This window comes from Lissotriton vulgaris, chromosome 9, assembly GCF_964263255.1.
Source record: "Lissotriton vulgaris chromosome 9, aLisVul1.2, whole genome shotgun sequence".
Lineage (NCBI taxonomy): Eukaryota > Metazoa > Chordata > Amphibia > Caudata > Salamandridae > Lissotriton > Lissotriton vulgaris.
Genome location: NC_141697.1, coordinates 1,062,124,214 through 1,062,147,239, shown reverse-complemented (window position 1 = coordinate 1,062,147,239; position 23,026 = coordinate 1,062,124,214). Strand labels below are relative to the sequence as shown.

General features: G+C 42.6%; 1 protein-coding gene across 5 annotated transcripts in view; it reads right to left on the bottom strand.

Moving 5' to 3' along the window:
* Positions 1 to 23,026, bottom strand: part of UBA3 (ubiquitin like modifier activating enzyme 3) — a 220,298-nt gene that overhangs the window by 100,852 nt on the left and 96,420 nt on the right. For all 5 annotated transcript variants that reach the window (XM_086939034.1, XM_086939033.1, XM_086939036.1 and 2 more), the window contains exons 9-12: positions 10,155 to 10,310; positions 9,974 to 10,076; positions 7,430 to 7,543; positions 1,011 to 1,064 (exon numbers count right to left, since the gene is read on the bottom strand). In XM_086939034.1, the coding sequence (XP_086795160.1) occupies positions 1,011 to 1,064; positions 7,430 to 7,543; positions 9,974 to 10,076; positions 10,155 to 10,310 (427 nt within the window). The remainder of the gene's footprint in view (positions 1 to 1,010; positions 1,065 to 7,429; positions 7,544 to 9,973; positions 10,077 to 10,154; positions 10,311 to 23,026) is intronic.

Sequence of the window (23,026 nt, the reverse complement as noted above, 5' to 3'; positions counted from 1 at the left end):
ACCATTTTTTGAATTTCAAAACCTGCGATGTATTAATACTGCTGTATTATTTGAGTTCAGTTGAGTTGATGTATTACTGCTATGATATCCTACTTATTATGCCTGAAAAAAAAAAAAAAAAAAAGGAAATGATACAGACAAGAATGTGGGGTAATATCGTTAATGATGAAAGAACTACAAAACCTGTACATGATCTCAGTGTTGCGTCCTCTGTGCGGAATTGCATGAAAACCACTTTGAAATTATTATAATAGCTGATGAAATTGTTACTTTTCTACTGCCATTTTAATTTGCATTTTATGTCCATGTTATACATAACCTATTCTGTTCTCTCGATTCTGGCAGACTCTTTCATGCTTGGCACTGTTAAGCAAGGATTCACAGAGGAGTACCTCAGCGTCTAGAAAGACTACATTTCTTGTATCTCTTTTGAAGGTGTTCTTGCCCTCTTCTCAGGAGGAGCCTGTTGATTTTAATTTCAGTTTTTGTCATCTGTATCCTCATTTGAAGCAATGAATGAAAAAATCTAAAACAGTCATTCAAATTGGGGAGGAATTAGAACTATATGCTCACTGGTGGCGAGCATGCTGCTGCCTAAGATCACAATTTTGCATTTTGTTTTTCTGAATAAGCTTTTGCAGACTTCCTGAAATGTATAAGAATGGTTTGTGTTTGCTCTGCCATCTGGAACGCTTCAACTTTCAAGTTTTTAATTATGATCAAATAGTGGTTTACTTTTAGCTTTAAGTGCAACCATGTAATATAGGAAAATAAAATTCCAGATTTAGAAAAACAGCTATTACCCATATTTAGCCAAAGCGAAAAAAACATCAAGAATTGGGTTACTAATGTAAGTTACCAGGTCCATTATTCTACTGTTAAAATACTCTAGCACAATTCACTTGGGGCAAAACAAATCTAAAAACCATTGTTCAGTTTGTATGAAAAAAGGCATAGTTTTTAGATGAAATACAAAGTTAAATTCTTTAATCTAATAGGAAGGTTCTTACCTGCTATTACTGCATTTGTTGATGCTACAGCTGGGATAATTCGTTTTACCACTCCTGCAAATAAATTAAATAATAAAAACACAAATCGTGAAATAGAAATTCAAATTGTCATTTAAAAAAAGAAGAGGCTGGTAACAAAACCATAAAATTACTTGATTTTTCCATCCATTACTTGCTAGCCCTTTTTGGTCCCGCGTTACCCCTCACTGGAGGCAAATCTATATTAGACTACAAATCAGCACATAAAAATCAAAATTTTCACTTGAGAAAGGTTCTAGACATAAATGTATCAAAAGACCGTATGGGAAGTCGCTAAAGGATGTGAGGTAGAGCTCAATTTACTAGAAGCACTGAGAAACTTGGAGGGGATTACACAAATCAAATATTATACAAATTAAACACTTGATCCTAAGTATTTTATTTTTGTTGAGATTATGGATTAATAGAACAGCGTATGTATTTGCCCTGCTAGCTTATGCCATCACAGATTTTCAGGCTGTTTTAATCCTTCAAGCAAGCAAGATAATACTGGACCTGATAATAACACCAGAAAAAAATTGTCATGATGTGTAAGCCAATCTATAGCAGTAACCCTCGAACAGAAGGTAAAATGCCACTAAACTGGAAGGGTGCAATAAAACAGAAGGTAAAATGCCACTAAACTGGAAGTGTGCAATAATTAGACCTATCCACAAAAAGGGCAGTATGGGGGAACCCCAAAACTATAGACTGATAAACGTCTTGGACATAGGGGAAAAGGTATTCTCAAAACTAGTCTTAAATAGACTAAACAACTGGGTCGAAGAATATTCAATAGTACCAATTGAACAGGGAGGTTTTAGAGAGGGACATTTGACAATAGACCACTGCTTCTCTTTATGGGCAATGGCAAGGAAGTCAACGGAGCAGAACGGAAAGTTCTGCTGCTGCGTTGACTTCCGCGCTGCATTTGATAGGGGCTGTCTCTGGGAAACATTAATTAACGAAAATATCCCAAGAGATTTGCTGACTATACTAAAAGAATTACACCAAGGTAACTGGGCCCAAGTAATTAGGGACACAGAGGGCTCATTGACGCCAAAAACACCCATCGAAAACGGTCTGAGACAAGGCTGTGTACTGGCCCCACAGCTATTTTCCATATTTCTATCAGAATTACCAGCTTGGCTAGAGGTGAAGGGTAGTGCCAGCTCAAGAATGAATGGCAAAAAGGTGCCGTGTCTGTTATACGCGGATGATCTCGTAATAGTGGATCAAACAGAAATAGGCCTTCAAAGGAAGCTGAATTCTTTTAATGAATATTGTAAAAATAAATTTTTAACGGTAAATCTAGACAAGGCAAAAATCCTATGCTTTGGGAAAAAAGCGATTAAGTTTAATTGTTTTTTAGGGGATCTTAAATTAGAATCTGTAAATGAATACCGCTGCCTAGGGGTGTGGTTCGACAAAAGATTAAACTGGCAAACACACCTAGAAGCCCTAAAAGCGAAGGCACAAAGATCAATCGCTGGCTTAAAAATGTTTAATCGCGAGTATGGGGATAAGTCCCATTGACCACTACTAAAAACTTTCAGTGCAATGATTCCACCGCAAGTACTCTGTGGTGCAGAAATCCTTTATTTGAGCGGTAAGGGAGCCTGGGACCTAGAGGAAGGAAAATGCCTGAAAAATCTTTTATCCCTGCCCTCATCAGCAATGGTGCAAGCACTAAGAACAGAACTAGGCACAACTGCTTGGGGGGTACAATCACAAGCAGAAGTGATTAGATTTTGGAAACGCCTTGAAAATGAAAATGGACAAAAAGCAAAAAGTTGCACAATGGTGTCGGAAAGAGATACAACTAAGTAGCTTAAATTGGGCAAAGATGTGCAGGAAGAAAATGGTACAGGCCTGCGAGAACATGAAAGTGGACATATGCCGAGACTCCCTAATAGTAGAGTGTACAAAGAAGGAGTTAAAGCTCAATGGACAAGTAGCTACTAGAAATGTGGATAGGGAATACCTCGGCAAGAAAATATCGGTAGAGTTCATGATGAACTCATGGGCAAAGGAAAACTGGTTCCCCTACCTGGACTTCTTACCAAACCCGTGGTTTAGGAAAGAGATCCTAAGGCTGCGCATTGGGATTAACCTTTGGCTAACAAATAAAGAAGTTAAAACCAAAATGTTGGATCCTAACGGGTGTTGTAAATGTAGACTGGGCACAAAAGGGGACGCCTTGCACATTCTGCTAGACTGTATAAACATCTTAGAACAGCGTAAAGTCTGGCTGCGCCCTATATTTGTAAAATATGGTATAAAAACTCGGGCGCAAGCAATCGAGCTGATCACAGAATTACCTAGTATTGACATTGCAATTGCCCTAGGGAATTTCATAAAGGCAGTACAAAGTTTTATAATAAGTCAGAAATAATATTTTAAGATTGTATATTGTGGAATTTGAACCTTGTCTAGAGTTAGCTGTTTTTATTAATTTTAATAGGATAGGAACTAAATGAAGTAATCAATTATATGAGCACCCATTTTCTAACTTGTGTATCTAAGGAGAGATCATTTTATAACCAATGGTAGAAGATTTTAACTTTTAACTGGCTTGAGAGATCATTGGAGAATATTTTAAATTAATAATTAATTGCTATGTATTTGTTTAAAGATTACGATCTAAATAAACATACTTTTTGACTTTAAGTAACCCTCGTCAAAGATTCTGTATGCCTCAGCATACATCTCTATTTTCAATAAACCAGGCACCCGTGCACTCAATGCAACCAGTCCTATGCGAATATTTACTAACAAATCTTGCAAAAAGTTGCGTCAAAGACTGGAAATCTAACCAAAAATGGAGAAAAGGGAAATGTTGAACATTGCTGGAGATAAGCCAACTGATCTACTCAAACAAAGACAACTAAAATCAAACTAAATTAAGTATATCCTGCCTCAGCAGAGAGAGGTAGGTAGTTTTTTGGAAAAGTCAAAATGCTCTCACAAACATAAGCAATTGGGCAACTTCATGCCACACAAATGGATTCTATGTGGCTTGATGGCCATTCCGCACTGTCCGTTCTAAAACGGACTATATTTTTCATTATTTTAATTTCTAGCAATTTAATCTGTGGGTCAAAATGTACATGTTTAACTTTACATATTTGAATCATGCTCAGTCATTGAGTTGGGAGTCCCACAATAATTTCTTTCAAATATCAGTATGAACTTTAAATGTATCTGAAGTGTTATGAGCATAGTAAGTAAATTAGCACAAACACCACTGGATTCTATCCAAATCTCAGCTATAAAGTGTGCAGAACACCAGTCCCTCAGATCGGCACCATCTCTCAAATTTCATGCAACAGTTTTAAAGATATAGATGGTAAATGATCCTTAGCCCAAGAAGAAGTGAGCACCACATGGGCATCCAGGAAAGCTATCAGCCTTAGAGAACTGTATTTACAGCATTGTAACGTATTTGTTTCTACAGCAAAGCACCTTTAGCAGGATATCCTTGAATCAGAATAGCAAGCAGTACACTAGATTCCATAAGAGGTTCACTCCACAGAAATACATGTTAAAAGACCTCTTATTCACAGTTGCTTTCATTTCCTTCTCTAGGACGCCCATTGGGATAGACTGCCATACTTCTCTTTGAACCTTCAAATAATGTCTGTGCAGTGTGCTCATCAACGGAGGTCACTGGCCCTGTTGTAATTAGCTGTGATAAATGTGTTTGCAGCAAACTTACAAGTCTTGTGTTCACTGCATGATGGACATACTGGATCAGCTTTAGCATGGATGAAGCAAATTACTAGGGTGTCTGACTGACCTTGCTTAGTTGTCATGGGATTCATGGACGTTTGTCAGTATGGCTAGAATGTCAAATGTCATTGAATAGACAAACTGAAGAAAATGCGTTTTTGACCATACTGGGTAATATTTGTGACTTGCATCGGCCTGTGCTTTTAATATACTGTAATATATGCACATTCCACCTTCATCATACAACCACTGCACTGTGCCATCAGCAAAAGGAAAATATTACTGTCTGTGGTGTGTTGTACTGTAGATTCACATGCTTAGTATGAGTCCGCCATCTAGTGTTGGGCTCGGTAGTGGGCAAATAGTTTTTCTTTGAGACAAGAGGTTTGGTGACTCCTCTTGCTTGCAAATGCGCATGGTCCTAGACTCTGTTAGATTGTTTTCTGCTTGGCGGGTGAGGATTGAGTGTAAGGATGATGCATCCTAGTGAGAAAATAATGTAATATGTATATACTTGTAATTGTAATCCACACAGGTATCCAGGGAGGAGGGTGGGCGCATGTGAACCTACACCACTACATGCCACAAACAGATGCTCATTGAGTACTAAACATTTTCCGTTTGAGGCGTGTGTGGCTGTAGATACTCACTACGCCCCCTATATGATCACTTCCTTTGGGAAGTGGGCATTACCTTGTATCAGAGGTCCAACGTTTTCCATCACAAAGATGGCCACTTGTGAAAAGTTGTAACCCACCTCAGGTTGGGCCACCTCATAGGTGGTACTAGCCTGGAGGCGGGCACAGCAACCTGACCAGCTCAATTTCCTGCTTGTCCAGGTGCCAAAGGGGGACGGCCTCCTTTCCTGTGAGGGGTGCCAGATTTGCATTTCAAAGGTGGCAGCTCTTTTAAGCTTGCCGGCCTAGGAGTGCTAATCAGCAGGTCATCCTGTGGAAGGGTGTGCGACACCCTCCCGGCTTTTGTCTTTGACCCCCTGAGAGCAGAGGCTTGCATTCTAGGAGATCAGAAACTTGTCTCTGGTGGAAGACCCGCAGAGACCAGTCAGTCAACACACCAGCGGCTGGTATGTTTTCAGGGGGCACCTTTAAGGTGCCCTCTGAGCGTATGTATTACAAAATCCAACACTGGAATCAGTGTGGATTTATTAATACGAGAGGCTTGATTCAAAACATCCCGAACTTCAGCGAAGCCATCATGTAGCTGGGGAACTAGTTTTCACCAGTGTCCAGCATACATCTTAAAGGGGCTTCCCGATCACTTGCACTGGTAGTAATGGAACTGACCAGCAGAGGTGGCTTATCTGCTCATGAAGGTATGCCCTCACATGTAATATTAAGCACCCTGCCTTAGGGCTGTAATGCCTGCTGCAGGGGTGACTTACAAATACCACATGCAGTACTGGGGAACATGGCACACCAGGATGTGTGCCATGCTGTGTTTTCCCTTTTGTCTGTATCAAAACACGCAGCCTGCAATGGAAGCCTTCCATGTATTTGGTGAAGAGTCCCTTAGGGTGGCAAATCTGTGCTGCAATCCTTAGGGGCCCTCTATAGTACCTCAGGCCCTAGGTACCAGTGCTACCAATTACTAGGGGCATGCAACAGGTGTTGCCCATTGGGGGAACAATGGTACAGTTTTGGGGAAGATATCTGGCACTGGAGACCTGGTTAGAAGGAACCCAGTGCACTTCCAGTCAAAATCACGTCAAATACCGGGCAAAAAGTGGGGGTGACCAGGTCAAAAAGGGGCACTTTCCTACATGCAGGCACTAGGGTGATGATTTGAATGGTGAAGCCGGGTGCAGTGGCACAGGGGCCAAAAGGTCTAGGAAACCTACTGAACACCGATTATTGCTATATTTTACTACTAAACAGGCAGTCACAAGTACAGTTATCTTGCAGGCACTAGGGTCATGATTTAAATGGTGCTGCAGGTGCAGTGGCACAGGGGGCAAAAGCTCTAGGAAACCAATTGAACACTGCTTGCTTAGTTGTAAAATATAACAATAATCAGCCAGGAGTGCTTTTTGGTTCTTTTGTAACCATTGCACTTAAACACATAGCCAAAATCAAATCATCACGGTAATAAACGCTGTTACCTATTGGACTTTTCTGTCCACCTACAACTTATGTTACATTCAGCACATTTATATGGCACATTTTCACAGTTTTTGTATGGTCCTAAAATGCTTATGAATGTGGAAACACTAACACCTTGGCAAGTGCATTCTCCGATCTATAACATTAGCACTTCAGTCACTGTAAACACAATATAAATACTTAGCATATGACATTGAATACCAAGCTTTGGCAAAGCCAACAGGTCTCGCCTATGCTATATCGTTGGCTTTGTCAATTTTTTATAGCCATATTATACAGCAATGCTCGCTTCAGTGCAGCATAACAATTCTTTTCAAAAAGCGCCATAACGCGGACAAAGCTGGCAGTGTTTTTTACATTAATTTCAGCCATTTGCAACATAGCTAAAAAAAACATTAGCAAAGCCAATAAAGCTCACATAGGCAAGATCTATTGGCTTTGCCAATGCTTGTTGGTCAACTTTCAAGTGATTTACGACAGACACCGTGTTTAATTTCTGAGTTTATGAATAGAGTGCACTACAACAGTACTGCAACACATAGATCTTACCTTGTGTAAGTCTGTATGTGACTCCTCGAATATTAAACTGAGATGCACGTTCTAATGACTTCTGGAAAATCCACTGTATGTGTTCAGGATCATCGCCATCCAGGGGCACAGCCTCTAATGGGGAATTAAACACAACCTGATCACACCTTTAGAACTGTATCTCCCTGCAACTTATTTTTTTTTATATTTAATGAATTTTAGGACTGAAGATTTTCTAAATAAGAAAATGCATCTTACATGAGCTAGGACATTTAAATACATTATATAGAAGCCAATAATTCCAGCATAAAAACCTGTACCTAATACCCTCACTATATTTGAGCTGTGACATTACAATGATTATTACGGATTAGCATCCACTAAATAACACCTCTGGAAATAGATAACCAGTCATCCCTTAGACTGAATAAGTAACGACCAGTCTTTCAGAGCCATTTATTGAAGACATCAGCAACGAAGATGTCTTACGTGTATTTACGGAGTGATTTGCTGGAGTCCGTGGATGAAGGCAGTAAATATAGACCAGTAATGTCCTCATTATTTTAACAAAGAGACAGACAAAAAAGCTGAGATTAAAAATTACAAACTGTATGATAAGTTTGAAACTTATTACAAGTTGATACAGATTTTGTTTATACGCAGATGTGCATAGAGTAATATCCCATTACCACTGCTGGAACTGGCCAGGGGTCAACACTCATGAGAGATAAAGCCAAAAATTATGATAAATAAAATATTACACTCTTCGAATATGCATACATGGTCTTTGTCACAATTGTAATGGTTATGTTATTCAAAATAACAAAAAAGTTTTGAAAGTTTCCACCAGTCACCAACAATCTGATTCAATAGGAAAGCTACAAACCAGCCCAGAAACCTACATCTGATAGCCACAGGACACGTCTTCAAAGGATTTCTGTAGCTATGGGTTTGTACGAGAAAAACTGGTGCAAAGAGGGATACCCTGAAAGAGAGCTGTAAATCCTTTACGTAATGTGTGAAAATTATCAACTGAATTAATGCTTAAAACAAGGTATTAATCAGGGCCTCCATGGTTGACAGCACTGTGAAGAAAGTAAACTCATATAAAGGGACCGCATACTGGGGGAGAGAGGTAAGTCTGAAAGTCCATTCCAGAAAACTTTCCAGGGCACTTCCATGAAGAAAATCAAAAGTAAAAAGGCAGAGAGATTTACATAGTGGGGTGGTACAGCCATTTCATTTGTTCGTTAGAGCGTGTCTGGGTGGGCTGCATGTAAAGCTGGTAGCGGTGTCCAATATTGTAACTTCAGGAAAGTTCAGAACGAGGGATTGACCCGGGATATTTACCCTGCTGCCAAAATTTCAGCTTTTAACCACATCGCTGCTGTGGTTATTTTTCCCCTGTGCTGGATCCTCTCATTTCCCATTGTTCATGACGAGCTCAGCTCGTCATCAGCACACGACACCCGTGGGTGATGACGAGCTGAGCTCGTCATCAGCATCGAAAGGGTTAATACATTCTGATTGAGGACCAATGCCTTATATCAGAAGGAAACTGTTCTTTGATCTCCTGAATAATCAATAAGCTTTGAGAAAGCCCTGGTCCTGTTGACCACCCAGGGTGAAACACGTGTCGGCTGTTGCACCCTCAGAGTACAATATTCAACTACTTCTGGAATAATAGAGATGTAACTAATAAAGAATTTCTACAAGACAACGCAAGACAATTGCCTTTTCTAAAAAAACACCTGAACCTAAAAAGAAATCATTTGTGGGATGGAAATTATCCCTATTATTCCGTATTATTCAAGTATATGATCAAACCCTCACTGCACGGTCAACAAAATAACCTGCCCTTCTGCCACATGTGTGATGTGAATTAAGAGTATGAAGCGAGGTCTAGTACATGCAATCATCCATACAATCATTCAACCAACAGCATCTTCCATCACCCATCCTAGAACATTCGTCACCTTACAGTAATAATTTCCCCTTTTCTCGGTCACCTCAGTCTCAGCCCCACCTGTTGCTCCTAATCTGGCTGTTGATCAGCCTTTAAGAAAGATCAGAACCGGTAATTGAAATGTTTGCTCTCATACACAATACACTTAAATGTCGAATCCAACAAGTTAAGCTTTTATTTGGAAGTGATTGCTGGCCCGATGCATAGCTAGCTTTGTTAATGGAAGTGATCTAACTGCAGGATATGTCTCCTTGTAAATAGGAAACAAAACAAATCCTTACACATTACCTAATTTAATTGGGTCATCTCAAATGTAATTTTTTATAAGTACTGCTTTAAAACAGTAAATGCTGTATAGTGGTGGATGACACCGCAGAATTTAATTACCCCATTGAATCCCTTGCCTTAGGTTGAGTTGTTTACTATGTACTGTATAAATATTAATTTGAGGTGAATGTATCGAAAACAAGTGCTGAGTATTTAGTTAGCAGGGACATTAAATAAACTGTTCTTAATCAATAAGGTTGATAAGAAGAATACATACAATTTTTATATATTTGTGTTCTTTAATAAAGTTTCAGAACATATTCGTATCTCACCTCCAAAAGGTTGTTCTTTTGGCCACTGTAATATCCTGACATACTCAATACAATGTTCAGGCAGCCTTGGCATAGATGCTATAGTACACATAGGAAAATTAATCTGTAAAAGAAAAATGTTTAGTAAATGAAATACATGAGTTAGAATGTAAGGCTGGTGAATATCAGCGTACCAATTTACCTGAGGTGGATAGAGTTCAAGCGTGCATTCTACACAAGCTGTCATGCCAGGTAGAATAACTCTGGAATTTCCCTTAAATCCTTCAGTTCCACCGTCAATCAAAGGGACTATGCTACTAGGATCCAAAACGCCATCTTCATAGTTTAAAAGTGACATCTGTTAAAAACGGAAAAAAATAAATCTTTTTCTTTAAAGGTACCATGACCATTTTCCACTACTAACTTTCTTTTAAACATAATATACATCTTTATTGAGTTTGGGGTAAGAGTGCATTTGCCCCAATACATCAGCACATACTTAACAGCTCAACTGTTACTTAGTGTGCACAATAAGCTCGAACTCTTATGATCAGCTCCTTCCTGGAAAGTTTTAGGGTGATCCGTCAAGCAGGAGCGAGAAAATGTGTGTGTGTGTGGTGGGGGGGGGGGTGTTGTGAGGGGGGAGGGGGCGTAAAAATCGCGAAATCTCCATATATTATTTATACACTTTTTTGGAACGCAATCGCACAAAACGGCTTGACTGAATTACATCAAATTTGGCAAGAAGCTAGATGTTGGTTCCGAAAACATGCTCTTTATGATTGGGAGTAAATTCGTTCAGTAGTTTGAGAAATTAAGGTTCAAAATAATTATATATCTGGACAGTTGGGTTTGCGGGACTTTCACTAGAGTCCCACGAGCACAACTTAAAAAAATTAAGCGTTACGATTGGCCTAGTGGGCTTTTTGCCCTTGGGCCACCTCGCTTCTGTGGGAGTGAGCTCTCTTACTGGCTGGGTGCAACTTTTTTTGTGTTTTTTATACATCACAAACTCGACCCAAAGTTTTGGGAGCGCTTTATATGAGCCCAGTTACATTACACAGGACATACTTATTTTTTGTAGGCATGGGGAGATTCGATAATTTGGCCAGAATCACAGGATGTTGAGCAAATACCAAGACTTGAACCTGGTTCTCAAGCTTTAAAGTTAAAAGTTCTGGCCATTACACCACATTGTTTTATATTACTTGGGAGACGATCAAAGCAAATGTTGCGGCGGCCATTACAGGACTCTGTGACTTACTCCTCTGTCCTGAAAATGTTTTTTTTTTAATTTAAATATAGGGGGGCAGGGCGGTACTCCTGCAGATCAAGGGGAAAACAATGACAAAATGGCAGCGCTATTTGTTCTTTAATAAAATGACTCCAGGGTTTGATTTAAGTGTATATTGGGTGTGAATGGGGCGCCACTTCCGGAGCCATTTTTGGCCCTGGGTACCCCATCCCACAGGGCCCGGTGAATTTCTTGAGGTGGAAAGAGTGTGGGTATCCCCCTCCTGGAGCAGATTATGGCCTAGGGAACCCCATCCTCTGGTGACCCAGCATAATTATCAAAGAGAGCAAGCACACAAACCCCCTCCCCTCCCCCTGAGCAGATTGTGGCCTTGAGGACCCCATCCCTCAGCATAACTATGAAAGGGAAGTGGGGCATGGACCCCGCTCAAGCATATTACGGCCCCCGGGGGTCCCATCCCCGTGGCCCTGCATAATTATTAAATGGGAGATGGAGCCCATCACAACATCATGTTTGCTGAGCATTGTGGTTTCGTCTGGATAAAGAACCAAATCCAGTATCCATCTGTACAATGTTACTAAAGCCCCACAAGAGAACCAGTGCAACACCATTCAGCCAAAAGGGTCAGTGTAGGTAAGTGGATCATTAGGTAGTGTGGTTGCGAGACCTCACCATGTAATAATGTCACAATCTATATCAGGTCCAGTTAGGTTTCATTAAGTTACCCCTTAGCTCAGGCATGGGTAGCTGTGGCACAACTGTTAGGCTTAATCAAAGGAACAAGGACCAATTTATAAAAGAGTACAAAAATCTATCAAGGGAAATAAAGAGATCTTATTTTTCAAACGCAAGTAAAATTACTTTAACTAAAATCGTTGGTAGCTATATGGCTAAAATGCCTCTTAGAACTCTTTGATTATCCACAATTAGTTGCTAGTCACAAGGACCACTCGGGTCCTGGGGCCCTCTTAACTATCCCTCTCAGCAGTCTTAGGGCCCTCAGTGCGCTTTACTCTTTTTAACACGGTCCACTCAAAAAAGCAGTTCTAATGCAGGGATGCAGGATGCTTTAATATTGCAGAGTTGCAATGAGTGTTCCTGGGGCCACCCTGGTATCCAGGGGCGTCAGGGGTCTCTCTGGCCTCACCTCTCAGTCTCCAATGGGGAAGGGGTGGGAGCTGATGGGTGAAGTACAGTGCAGGTCCGGTCGCCACTGGTCAACTGGTCTCACAATTCCACTCGGGAGGGGGTGGGGGCAGTCGGGGACTTATTTCTTGAGGGCCATTTGATGCCCCATGACGAGTTTGTACGCACCAACTCGCTGCCTGACACCTTGTTTCTCACTCACGCGGCGACAGTGCATTTCATTCGTACTTGGTATACAGATCAAACACTCACAACTTTTCAATTACTGAGATCACTACATATTATGGGGCATGGCCGACACTTGGTGCGCTGGCTTTACTGAGGCTTGAGAGAACATTTGCATTTTCCACTATTACATCTTCGGGCAGAAGTGGGACATGACCTTGTTTTGGGAGCTGGAAGATAGAGAATGGGCCCAAATGCTAGAGCATCCCCGGTGAGTCTCTCGGAATTGCGGTTTAAAAACGATTCAGTTATTTGCACTACATAAAGCGTATTTTGCCCCAGCTACAACACGAAAAATGTTTCCCATGGCGGGCGCGGTAGGTCCACGGTGTAGGATGCATGAAGCTGATTTTAATCATATGATATGGTCCTGTCGGTGTTGCAGGGGTTTTGGTCCGTGGTAGTCCGGGGGTTGGAGGAGTTGACAGAGGGCGCGCCGTGGGACACAATCAAGGTCTGCCTTTTAGGATTATTCTCCCTCCCTAAGAAGGCTAAATTGCTGCGCAGATTTGCAGGGTTGGCTCTGATGTTGGCGAAACGTATGATTACACGACGTTGGAAGTCTACTTTAGCGCAGCGAGTGGGTGATTGGCGTGAAGAAGTGGGCAGATGGGCGGTGGCAGTAAGGGAGGCCTTACACCGTGAGGAATACAAGGGATGGCGAAAGCAGCCGATTTCGCTGGACTGGGCACACCTAGTGGAACAATTCAAGGCTTTGGAATGCGAACCACCTTAAACTCAATCCGGATAAAACAGAGTTGGTTTTGACTGGTATCAGTGGTAACCCTTGGTCCCCCTCGTTTTGGCCCCCTTCTCTAGGTTTACCCCCCACCCCATCACACTCAGTTAAAACCCTTGGCATTACACTCAATCATCATTTGACACTTCACTCCCACATTAGTTCTGTTGTTTCCTCCTGTTTCTTTACCCTGCGTATCATTAGGAAAATATCTCGGGTTTTTTCTCCCCCTGCACTTAAACTATTCCCATTGGCTATGGTCCTATCTATTCGATAATGGAAATTTCATTTATAACGGTGTCCCCGCTTACGCACTCCAACGCCTCCAACTGGTGCAGAACCAGGCAGCACGCCATGGTATATGGCCTATCCAAATCCCACCATTCCTCTCCCTTGCTTATTGCTCTACACTGGCTCCCTATCAAACAACGGGCCCTTTTCAAACTGGGATGCCCTACTTTTCAGGCCCGTGTGGGCACGGCTCCCGCCTTTATAAATTCGGCCATTACTAACTACTGCCCTTCTAGAGACCTGCGCTCATCCACCAAATCTCTTTTGGTAATCGCTCTTTTTAAGAAACAAAGATCGGGAGGTCAGAAATTTTCGGTCCTTCCTCCTACCTTCTGGAACGCACTCCCATCCCCTGTTAGACTTTCATCCTCCTATATGGAGTTTTGCGAGGCCCTTAAAACTTTTTTGTTTCAGCAAGCTTTCAGCTCCTAGCCTGCTGTGCCTTTCTTGCCCAGTAAAATAACCCCTAGCGCCAAGAAACTGCATAGTGTACGTACGCTCTACAAATTCTTTAAATTCAAATTCTTTAAATTTATGGAGGATGATGAGCCTTTGGGTTCGCAACACAGTAGGAGGGGCAGTGGTGTAGTCTTATAGGAGCTGGCGGATTCATGCTTATCCATGCTCTACCTGGGGGTCTCCCTTCTGCTCCTTTATCCCCGGCCCTGTTCCTTGCCCCCCCTCCCCCACTTGGGTTTCACCCTCTCCTTGCTCTCCTCGGTTTCTCTCCCCGCCCCTTCTCCTTCCACCCCTCCCCCCTTTCCCCTCCCCCCTCAGTGCTCGCCCCTTTCTGGGGTTCTCAGGCCTGATACGCACTGGACGCAAGAACATCAGTGAGGTGTGTACTCTGTATTGCAGCACTTAAGTTACTTGTTTGTTGGGGTATAGTTTGGGGAGGGTTATTGAGGGTGGAGGTGAAAAGGGTACGGCACATGACACCACATATTGGAGTTGTTACCTGACTGGATGTATGGTTTGTACATTTATACTGTAAGTCATGCTGTATTTACTATATGACGCATGTATACCATATCTTAGCTTGTGGCCGGGATCCGGACAGCATTGCTCCTATGCGAGGCCTTCATAACGCTTATGATTTACCGTATACACCTGTGTTTGTATTACTGCGTTCAATCTTACAATGAATACTTACAGAACTGGGTTCAAAACGGTTTCAAAGATGCAAAAGGTTGCACAATCAAGCATAAGTTGCTTTGGGAACAAGTAGTTCAATTACAGAAAGAACTACAAAAGACTCAAATGATCCATACACTGAGTCATCAGCGTGATGGCGTTCACGTTGAAGGGAATTCATTGGCTGATGAAGCAGCGAAGGCAGCTGTGCAAACAGCTGCCTTAGCTGCGATCACTCATTCCAAAACAAAAATAGACGGCGAAACAACGCTAGCTGTCAATGCCACAAGCAAAGGCAGCGGTGCAGCGTTACCTCAAAACTATCCACTCGAATATTCATACATAATTGTTGCCAACTCCGTCCCTTTTGCTCGAATCCCTGGAGTGGGGGATAGAGTAATACCAAACAGGAGACGTAGAGGAGCTTTGATACAAGAAGCACTTATGGGAGAGGGTCGGATACTTCAAGGGATCTCGAAATCCATTCTGGAATTAAAAGAGACGTACTGGTGGCCAGGGATGAATGCTCACATTCACAAGTTTGCAATTAATTGCCATGACTGCAACAGAGATCGCAGCAGAGAACGCCACCAGATACTGGACTACAGTGTAGCCAACCCAGTTCAGACACCATTGTTAGACAGCATTAGGCTTGCTACACGCAGACGTCGCTACGGACGAATGCGGTCCCACAACTATTAGGACAGATTCATTTAGATGTGGCCTCAGTGCTCGGCTGACGCCCGAACTGTTATAAAAGATTTGCGAGTCTTTATGGGCACATACGCAATTGGCACGCTACATTCTGACCAGGGCCCTGCGTTTAGCTCTCGAGCTTACAAGGAGGCCATGGCCAATTTGGGCGTTGCATTGCGGTATTCGAGTCCATTCCATCCTGGGCGGAATTCGGTTGTGGAAAGAAAAAACAGGGACATAAAGCAATCTATAACAGCTAGGGTATTAGGCTCGGGTGACAGGTGGGTCAAACATCTAATAAGTGTCCAACGTAGTTTAAACAATCTGCCTAGAAATTCTCTGGGTGGAATCCCTCCATATGAAATCCTTTGTGGTACCAGAATGCTTGTCCAGGACCTCGATCGTCACACTTCAGTGGTGGAACAAAAACCCATTGATATCTAAGACCGCTTGGCTGTTTTGCAGGACTTAAACGAGAAAAGAAGAAATCAAAGCAACACAATACAAAAGTCAACGACCACTGAAGGAGAATCACCCGTCCCAGCAAGGCCTGTCTGGATTCCAAAGATTGGGGATCTAGTCAGAGAAAAGAAGGAATTTGGGCCTTCTTACAGAAAATCAGTACCTGTACTAGCAATCCACGGATCAAAAACAGTGTTACTGCCGCCCCTTGCTGGAAGAAAAGAGAACAGGTTTGTATCCATCGACCTGGTCAAACAACATCATGTGGCCGATAATAAGTAGTAGGCCCAGTGGACTACAAAGATTTAGCAGAAGACCAAACCTTGCTACTATCCAAGAGGTTCAGACAGAGACTAATAACATTTGAAGACTCTGCAGCACAAAACTAAGGACTAAGCAATAAAGCAATGGAACTTGTGCCTCTTGAGACCCAAATTACAGTTCGTCAAGACACTCCTGTCTACAATGATGTTTGTTTCACCCAGCACGTTTTCTGATGATTGGGACTTTGAGACTGTTAATAATATGATGTCAGATTTAGAGATGTCTGCACAATTTACAAAACATGAATACTTAGAAGGTTCATCAGATTATGCACAAATGTGTTGTTATAATCATTATGGTCACCATTATTTGCACAAATCTGCAAACCCTAGAAATGTTTACACTTTAAATCAATGGGAACATTGTCCAACACCACCAAAAGGCAGCTCAAAAACATTCTATGAAAAATGTCAATACTTCTCAGGTTTCGATGGTAGGCCAAGCTCGACATCGTGATGGCCGCACGGTAGCTCGGCTCCGTCGGCCTCCCTGCCCAAACTCGACTATCCTGCCACACATCCTGCCCAAAAAGGATAACAATTTTTATACGAAGTTCTGCTGACACCTACCATCCATCTTGGTGGACCCGGCGCTCCGTGGGTCCGCAGCGGCGTCCTCCCGGGAAGTGCGGCCTCCTTGGGGTGGAGACCGGGGCTCGCCTTCAGCGAGTTGCCGGCGAGACTGTGTCGGCGGCGGCCTCGGGTGGAGGATTGGGGCCGGCCGGAAGATGCAGATGTGCGAAGAGCCCGGAGGCAACTGAACGCGCCTGGGACTACCGTCCGGTGTTCCAGAGGTGGTGTGCGGCAAGTTGTGTTTGGGGGACGCCGTGTTGGTAGCTCCCCCCTTGCTGCCTTGTCCGGCCATTCCGGACTTCATCGCTCGGTGGCGGAGAGTGATTCTAGCGGAGCGGTGGCGCTGGCGGATCCCCCTCTTTTGGTGGTTCTCATTTCTGCACCGCGGGTGCTGTTTGTGCGCTTGAGGGGGATCCCGTGGGAGCCCTGCAGGTGAGCCCACCCCTGGAGTTGGTTTCGAAGGGATGGCGCTGTATTCGCAAAATGGCGGCTGACGCCATGTCCTGTGGAACGCCCCGGGATGTTGATTCCTTGCCTCTGTACTACGCTGGGGCCTGCACTGGTGAGCGCGAACCCACGATTGGCGATGTCCTGCAAGCGCTGAAGATTTGGCAACTGACCTTGGCCCAGGATTCTTGTGTACAAGACAATGTGATGGCCGCCATTGCTCTCGGGTCGTCCCTTGGGGACGTGGATGGGCCCGAGGTGGTCGCTGATTGTTCCCCGCTTTCTGGTGGGGGTAGCGATGTTCCGATGCGTAAGCGGGTGGAACTGCTGGTGATCGTTGACACTGGTATACATGACTGCCGTAAACAGCTTCTGCATTGCCATCGGCGGAGGAGGTCCCATGGGTTGCTTCCATTGACTGTCCAGCGACTTCTCCACCGCCTTGTCTCATCGCCTTGTTTTATGCCCACTACATCGACGTACATCGTGGCGTTAGCTAAGAAAGGACTGGGGTTAGCCCGGTTCTTATTCCGGAGGACTACTATTCGGTGCACGGAGTTATGGACTGCACCAAATTGTGATAATTTGTCGATTCCTTAATATGTATGGATACCCGAAAATTTGCCAGTTTCGTTTTGGGCCACGCTAATGGTTTGTGAGGGCGGGGGCGGGGGCCGTGCTCCCTGTTACATGGTATCCTCTCCCCAAGCCTTCCTTTTTTTTCTTTCTCTTTCTTTTTCCCTATATTGTCTTATTCTATATTTCGGGTTCATAATTAGGGCGACAGGCACGCTGCTGGGGGTAGGCCGTAGCCTGCTGCAGGGGTGCAGGGTGGGGTGGGTGGATTAGGGTCTATTAGATAGTTGTTTGTTTCTATGGCTCTTTTGTGTCCTTTTCTTGGGTCTCCATGACTGAGCGTGATTCCCGCGGGGTGAGTTACTGGGGGGGAGGGTTTGGTATTATATATAATATGGTACTTTCGGCTCTGTTTATCCTGACTTAGCTGCCCCGCCCCTAAGCACGTTTGCTATTTGCATTATTGATCGCCATTACCGCCGTGGGGCGGGTACAGTAACGTGGAGTCCCCCTATTCCCTTTTTCTAGTATTTTTGTTTTCTTATTTTCCGGGTTGGGTTGTATAGTGATTGCAACTTTATCTGTCTCCCTGATGGTTTTTACTGTTATGGGAGTGCTGTTCTGTTTGTCTCTGGGCACATGGGGTTGCGAGTGGACACTACCAATGAAGAACTGCAAGGGCATCTATGGTTTGCATGCTTTGGACCTTTCTGATTACTGATCTGTGGATTTACTATTATGATGTAGTTGGTTTTGTTCCCCGCCATGTACACCAGGTCGCTTCTTATACAACTGATCCTTTATTCTCTCAATATATAAAAATTAACCTTCTCTGATCCTATGTCGAGTGGTTCCACTTAGTCAGTATCATGGACTCGCAGCGTTAGGTAGTATCGCTTAACCACTCCGTGCTTTTAATAGATAATGGTGCTATCCAGTTTGTTCCGTGGCCGGCCCCCGGGTTGTAGGCCCGTATTTGTATGCATCCATTTACACAAATAATGGTTTTCAAAAAATAAAAAAAAAAAATAAATACTTCTCAGGTTTCAATACCACAAATCCAGAAACGTTTTTCTTTAAAAATGTTAAGACAGGAATGAAAAGAATGTTAAAAAATACAAAGCAAATTTATTCAGCAGCCTTTTATGCCCAGCTGTCCTCATTAGGTTTTGACTTTTGGAGTGACAGCATAGAAACGAAAACTGTCTGGGGCTCAAAAGACTGGCAAGTGCAGGGAATAGAAGCTTTATTTCGAGCCTGCATTATTCCTGAGCAAATAATGTTTTTGAATGACACTGTTCAACAGACATCCTGCCTTGGCCTAGCCAAGATAAAAGACTTAAACCGTCTATACCTACACCTGATAGTAAAACTCTTCAGAGGGAGGGGGTCGACGTAAAATCAATTTTTCTTAAAAACAGAACTGATCCTGAGTGGAAAAAATGGTTAATCTGGCCCACAGAAACGAATAACTGTCAAGATAGAATCCTGAACAAGACAGAAGGGTTTACAGTAACTAGGCCAGATCCAAGATATGTACAGAGACAACATCCAGGGATAGTAACAACATACAGTGTAGGAAACCTATGCCTTGAGTGGCTACAAAAATCTACACTCACAGAGGTTAAACAACACTTATCTTCACTTAAAGATGGCGTTGATTTAAGGAATTTCTTACTAGGTCCTGCGAAACAACGTCAAAAACGTTTCATATACGCAGGCATATATGCCATTTATAAGGAAGCTTGGAAAGAGACACAGGCAGGGACTACTGAAAGAATACGAGAAATTGATCGTATTAATTTAGAGAAAGCACTCTCTGTAGTTGACAATGGGTTAACGACCCTGTCATCCAGAATTTATTCTTTGGACAGCATAGTATCCTCTGCCATTGACATAATGGAACAGGACTTGCTCATGCTACAGCATGGACAGTCACAATTGCGTTCTATAATGCTATTAGGCTGGACGTTGCATAATCTTCGTTCTGGATATGTGCCATGGCGTCTAATCAACACCACGTCATTATTTTCTGTATTTAACCTTACAGATAAACAAATCACTTTGGCACAGAAAGGAGCAGACTATACGGTGCTGAGCATTGAAAAACTGGAAAGATTACCATTCACTGTTTCAGAAAAGCCTGAAACAGAATGGATAATCCACAGGATAATCACTCTGCCCGTCAGAATTTTCAACTTTCGAAACTGTTTGAAACAGATACCCGTTGCCGTGTATGAAAGGTTGGGTAAGGAATACATAAAGTCAACCTGGGAATTACCATACACACACAGATGTTGGAGTGGGGAAAAAGAGGTATTTCTTAGTGGTACACAATGCAAAAGTGCACCAAGTGGTACACTCTTATGCCAGGGTATTAATTTACACGGGCCTGTGAAGGTTCTTCAAACAATTTATCCTGCCACCTGCAAGGTTCTCCGGCAGCAGTGATAGATCCAATTTTTAGGCCGCTTTCTAACGGGAGCTACATAATGTTGAATAATCACAGCTGTTGTGGAATGATGCCAGGAATAGCCTATCTCGTAACTGTGTCAGCCAGGGTGACGTGAAGTATTGTTTCCTAAAGCCAAGACAGACTGGGAGTTTTCGCTATGGCCTTCACTGAACATCTCTTCTATTCGAATTGATACTTTAAGCAGAATGAAAGCCTTTCTTTTACAAAAAACTGTGCCACTGACCTCGTCCAAAGAGACGTATGAACTGCAAGTTGCAAGGTCCTCTGCAGAGATACATGCCCTTTTATCCACAAACTGTCCAATACATTTCGTAGAAATGTTGGGTCGTATTTTAAACATGTCTGATACCAGCGGTATTGTACATGTATTTAAGACAGATTTTTCGGGACTGTTAGCACCTTTTGAAGCAGTTCTCTGCATTTTTCCAAACTTCCTGCACTCTTTTTTCGGCGACCTGCCTCTCATTTTGGGACTCCTAGCAGGAATACTATTCTTGTTCCTTCTGCATCGATATGGCAAGTCCGGTCAGCAACGACACCCAGATTACCATCGAGAACACTCTCCTGGCAATGAAGTGTTGTGAGCGCATGATACAGATCCTGGGCCTGGCTCGTTTAAGAGACCTGAATACCACGTGGTTCCTATCATTTCGACCAATCTGGCAAGATTTCATCTTACCTATTCTACGATGCCTGCTAAGTGGAGAAGAATGCGTGTTGGACATTTGTCTAACATTTCCATCAGCACTGCCAACGGATGTTGATACCCTGCTTGGTTCGGTAACGGCCCATGCATAGTGTTGTCCCTAGCGGCTACCAATCCCGATGACGGCGTTCAGTGAGATCTCACAGACGCAATCTGCTGACGGTGAGATGCGTGGATCGACAGGCACACAGGTACCACCTTCATCTCCATCTCGGAAAAACATTGCTAACGTGACTAACGCGGACGGCGATGTTTCACATTTTTGTGCTATCAGTTTACTTAATGAAGTGGTCCAACTTTCACCTACTGTGGTAGACTACTTCTTTGCCAGCTTAGAAGATTTGATGTTTTCTCCAAACATCGAGAATGATTTTTGTAGTTAGCACACAGCTTTCTATAGGACTGTAATCGACCTTCACTTTTCAAAACAAAACTTCCAACTTATAGAACTCTATTTTTCTACGATTTGACTTTTTCAAAATTCAACTTTTTGGCACAAAGTAATCTGCTTAAAGTAGAATTATTTTTAGAGAACAAGAATTCTTTGAAACACTTCCAAATGACAATATTTCACCTTGTCTACATCCTAAACAGTTTATACTCCGTCATGGAATAGTCTCGACTTTTCTTCTGTATTTAAGAGCCATTTCATAAATGTTATTTCATGACTCATTCTGATAAGCATATTCCAATGTCACAATACATGCTTTGAATGAAAATATTGATTTTTTAAATGCGTACAGCACATATGCTCATCTTTCGTGTACAACTATTTCAAATGCATTTTATGTATTTTGGGAGGGATTTTTCACACATCATGCTTTAGGTATGTTTAAAAATGCTTAGAATTTAGTAATATCGAACATAATAAAGTGGAGTGGGTGTTGTGGAGCATTTTAGGATCCAAGCGTAATTTTCCGATTTATGACCTTATATAGGTATAATTCACATTGCCCTTATTTAGGCATAGAAATCCAGCCCATATTTAGACATAATCCATCCAGTCCAAATACAGACATGGCTACTTCCACTAGTTCCAAAAAGCCACAACGATTTCTTGGAAAACTCTGCTTCAGCAGTCAGGGACATCCCCTTACTTGAATATTGATTTGTCCTAGAAATCATGGCGTTTTCAAAGAACTACCATTCCCTTGGGGTTCTTTGGTAACATTATATCCGACTTTACGTCAAATTAGGCACCTTCAAGGTATAAATATTCCTACACTTGCCCTAGCAAAGACACAGTGGTTCGGAGCAGCTTGACTATCTACTTGCCCGACGCAGCTTGCTACAGCAAGTGCTGAAGAAAGCCGACCCTCTAGCTGACGCACTGACAGAGAAGCTGCCTTTCTCTCGCTGAGAATCCAGCTCTAGTGTTTCCAAACTCTCTTTGCGGGGTGTTGGGAAATCGAGTCCGGAGACAGAAATATCAGACCTCCTCCAATCTAAAACCAAGGTACGGAGCTGATTAGACCCTAAGAGAAATCTTGGTTAGATTCTTGGCAAAGAATTAAACCTATGCTACACCACACTTACTTCTTCCTTCGTACTAGACTTAGGTTAGGTACATTTGCGGTAGGCGTATTTTAGAAGCACCTGTTGAGTACTTTTTTGCCTTTGTTATTTATGTATGTATTTATCTGTGGTCTAGGAACCATACAATGCTTTTACAGTATTATTTCATAATACTCTTCTTACTGTACGCATTAACTTTGCAACCAGTATTACGATTGTAGAAGTTCATTTAACCTGTCCGAGAAAGAAGACTGTTCAATAAACCTTTTATTGAAAATGCCAGTCTTTCTATTTCTCTGCACCTCTGTTGAAACGAAGCATGCACGATTGACTGAGTAAAATATCTATCTATCTATTGTTTCCACGACTCTGAAGATCAGTTTTATTCTTGGGGAAACAAAGTTGTCATGTTTATGCAGTTGTCAGAAACGAATCCCTTCTTGAGTATTCGAGAAAGTTTCTAGTGACCTCTGAGCTAGCTGGCACTCACAATTAAGTCTAATATATTCG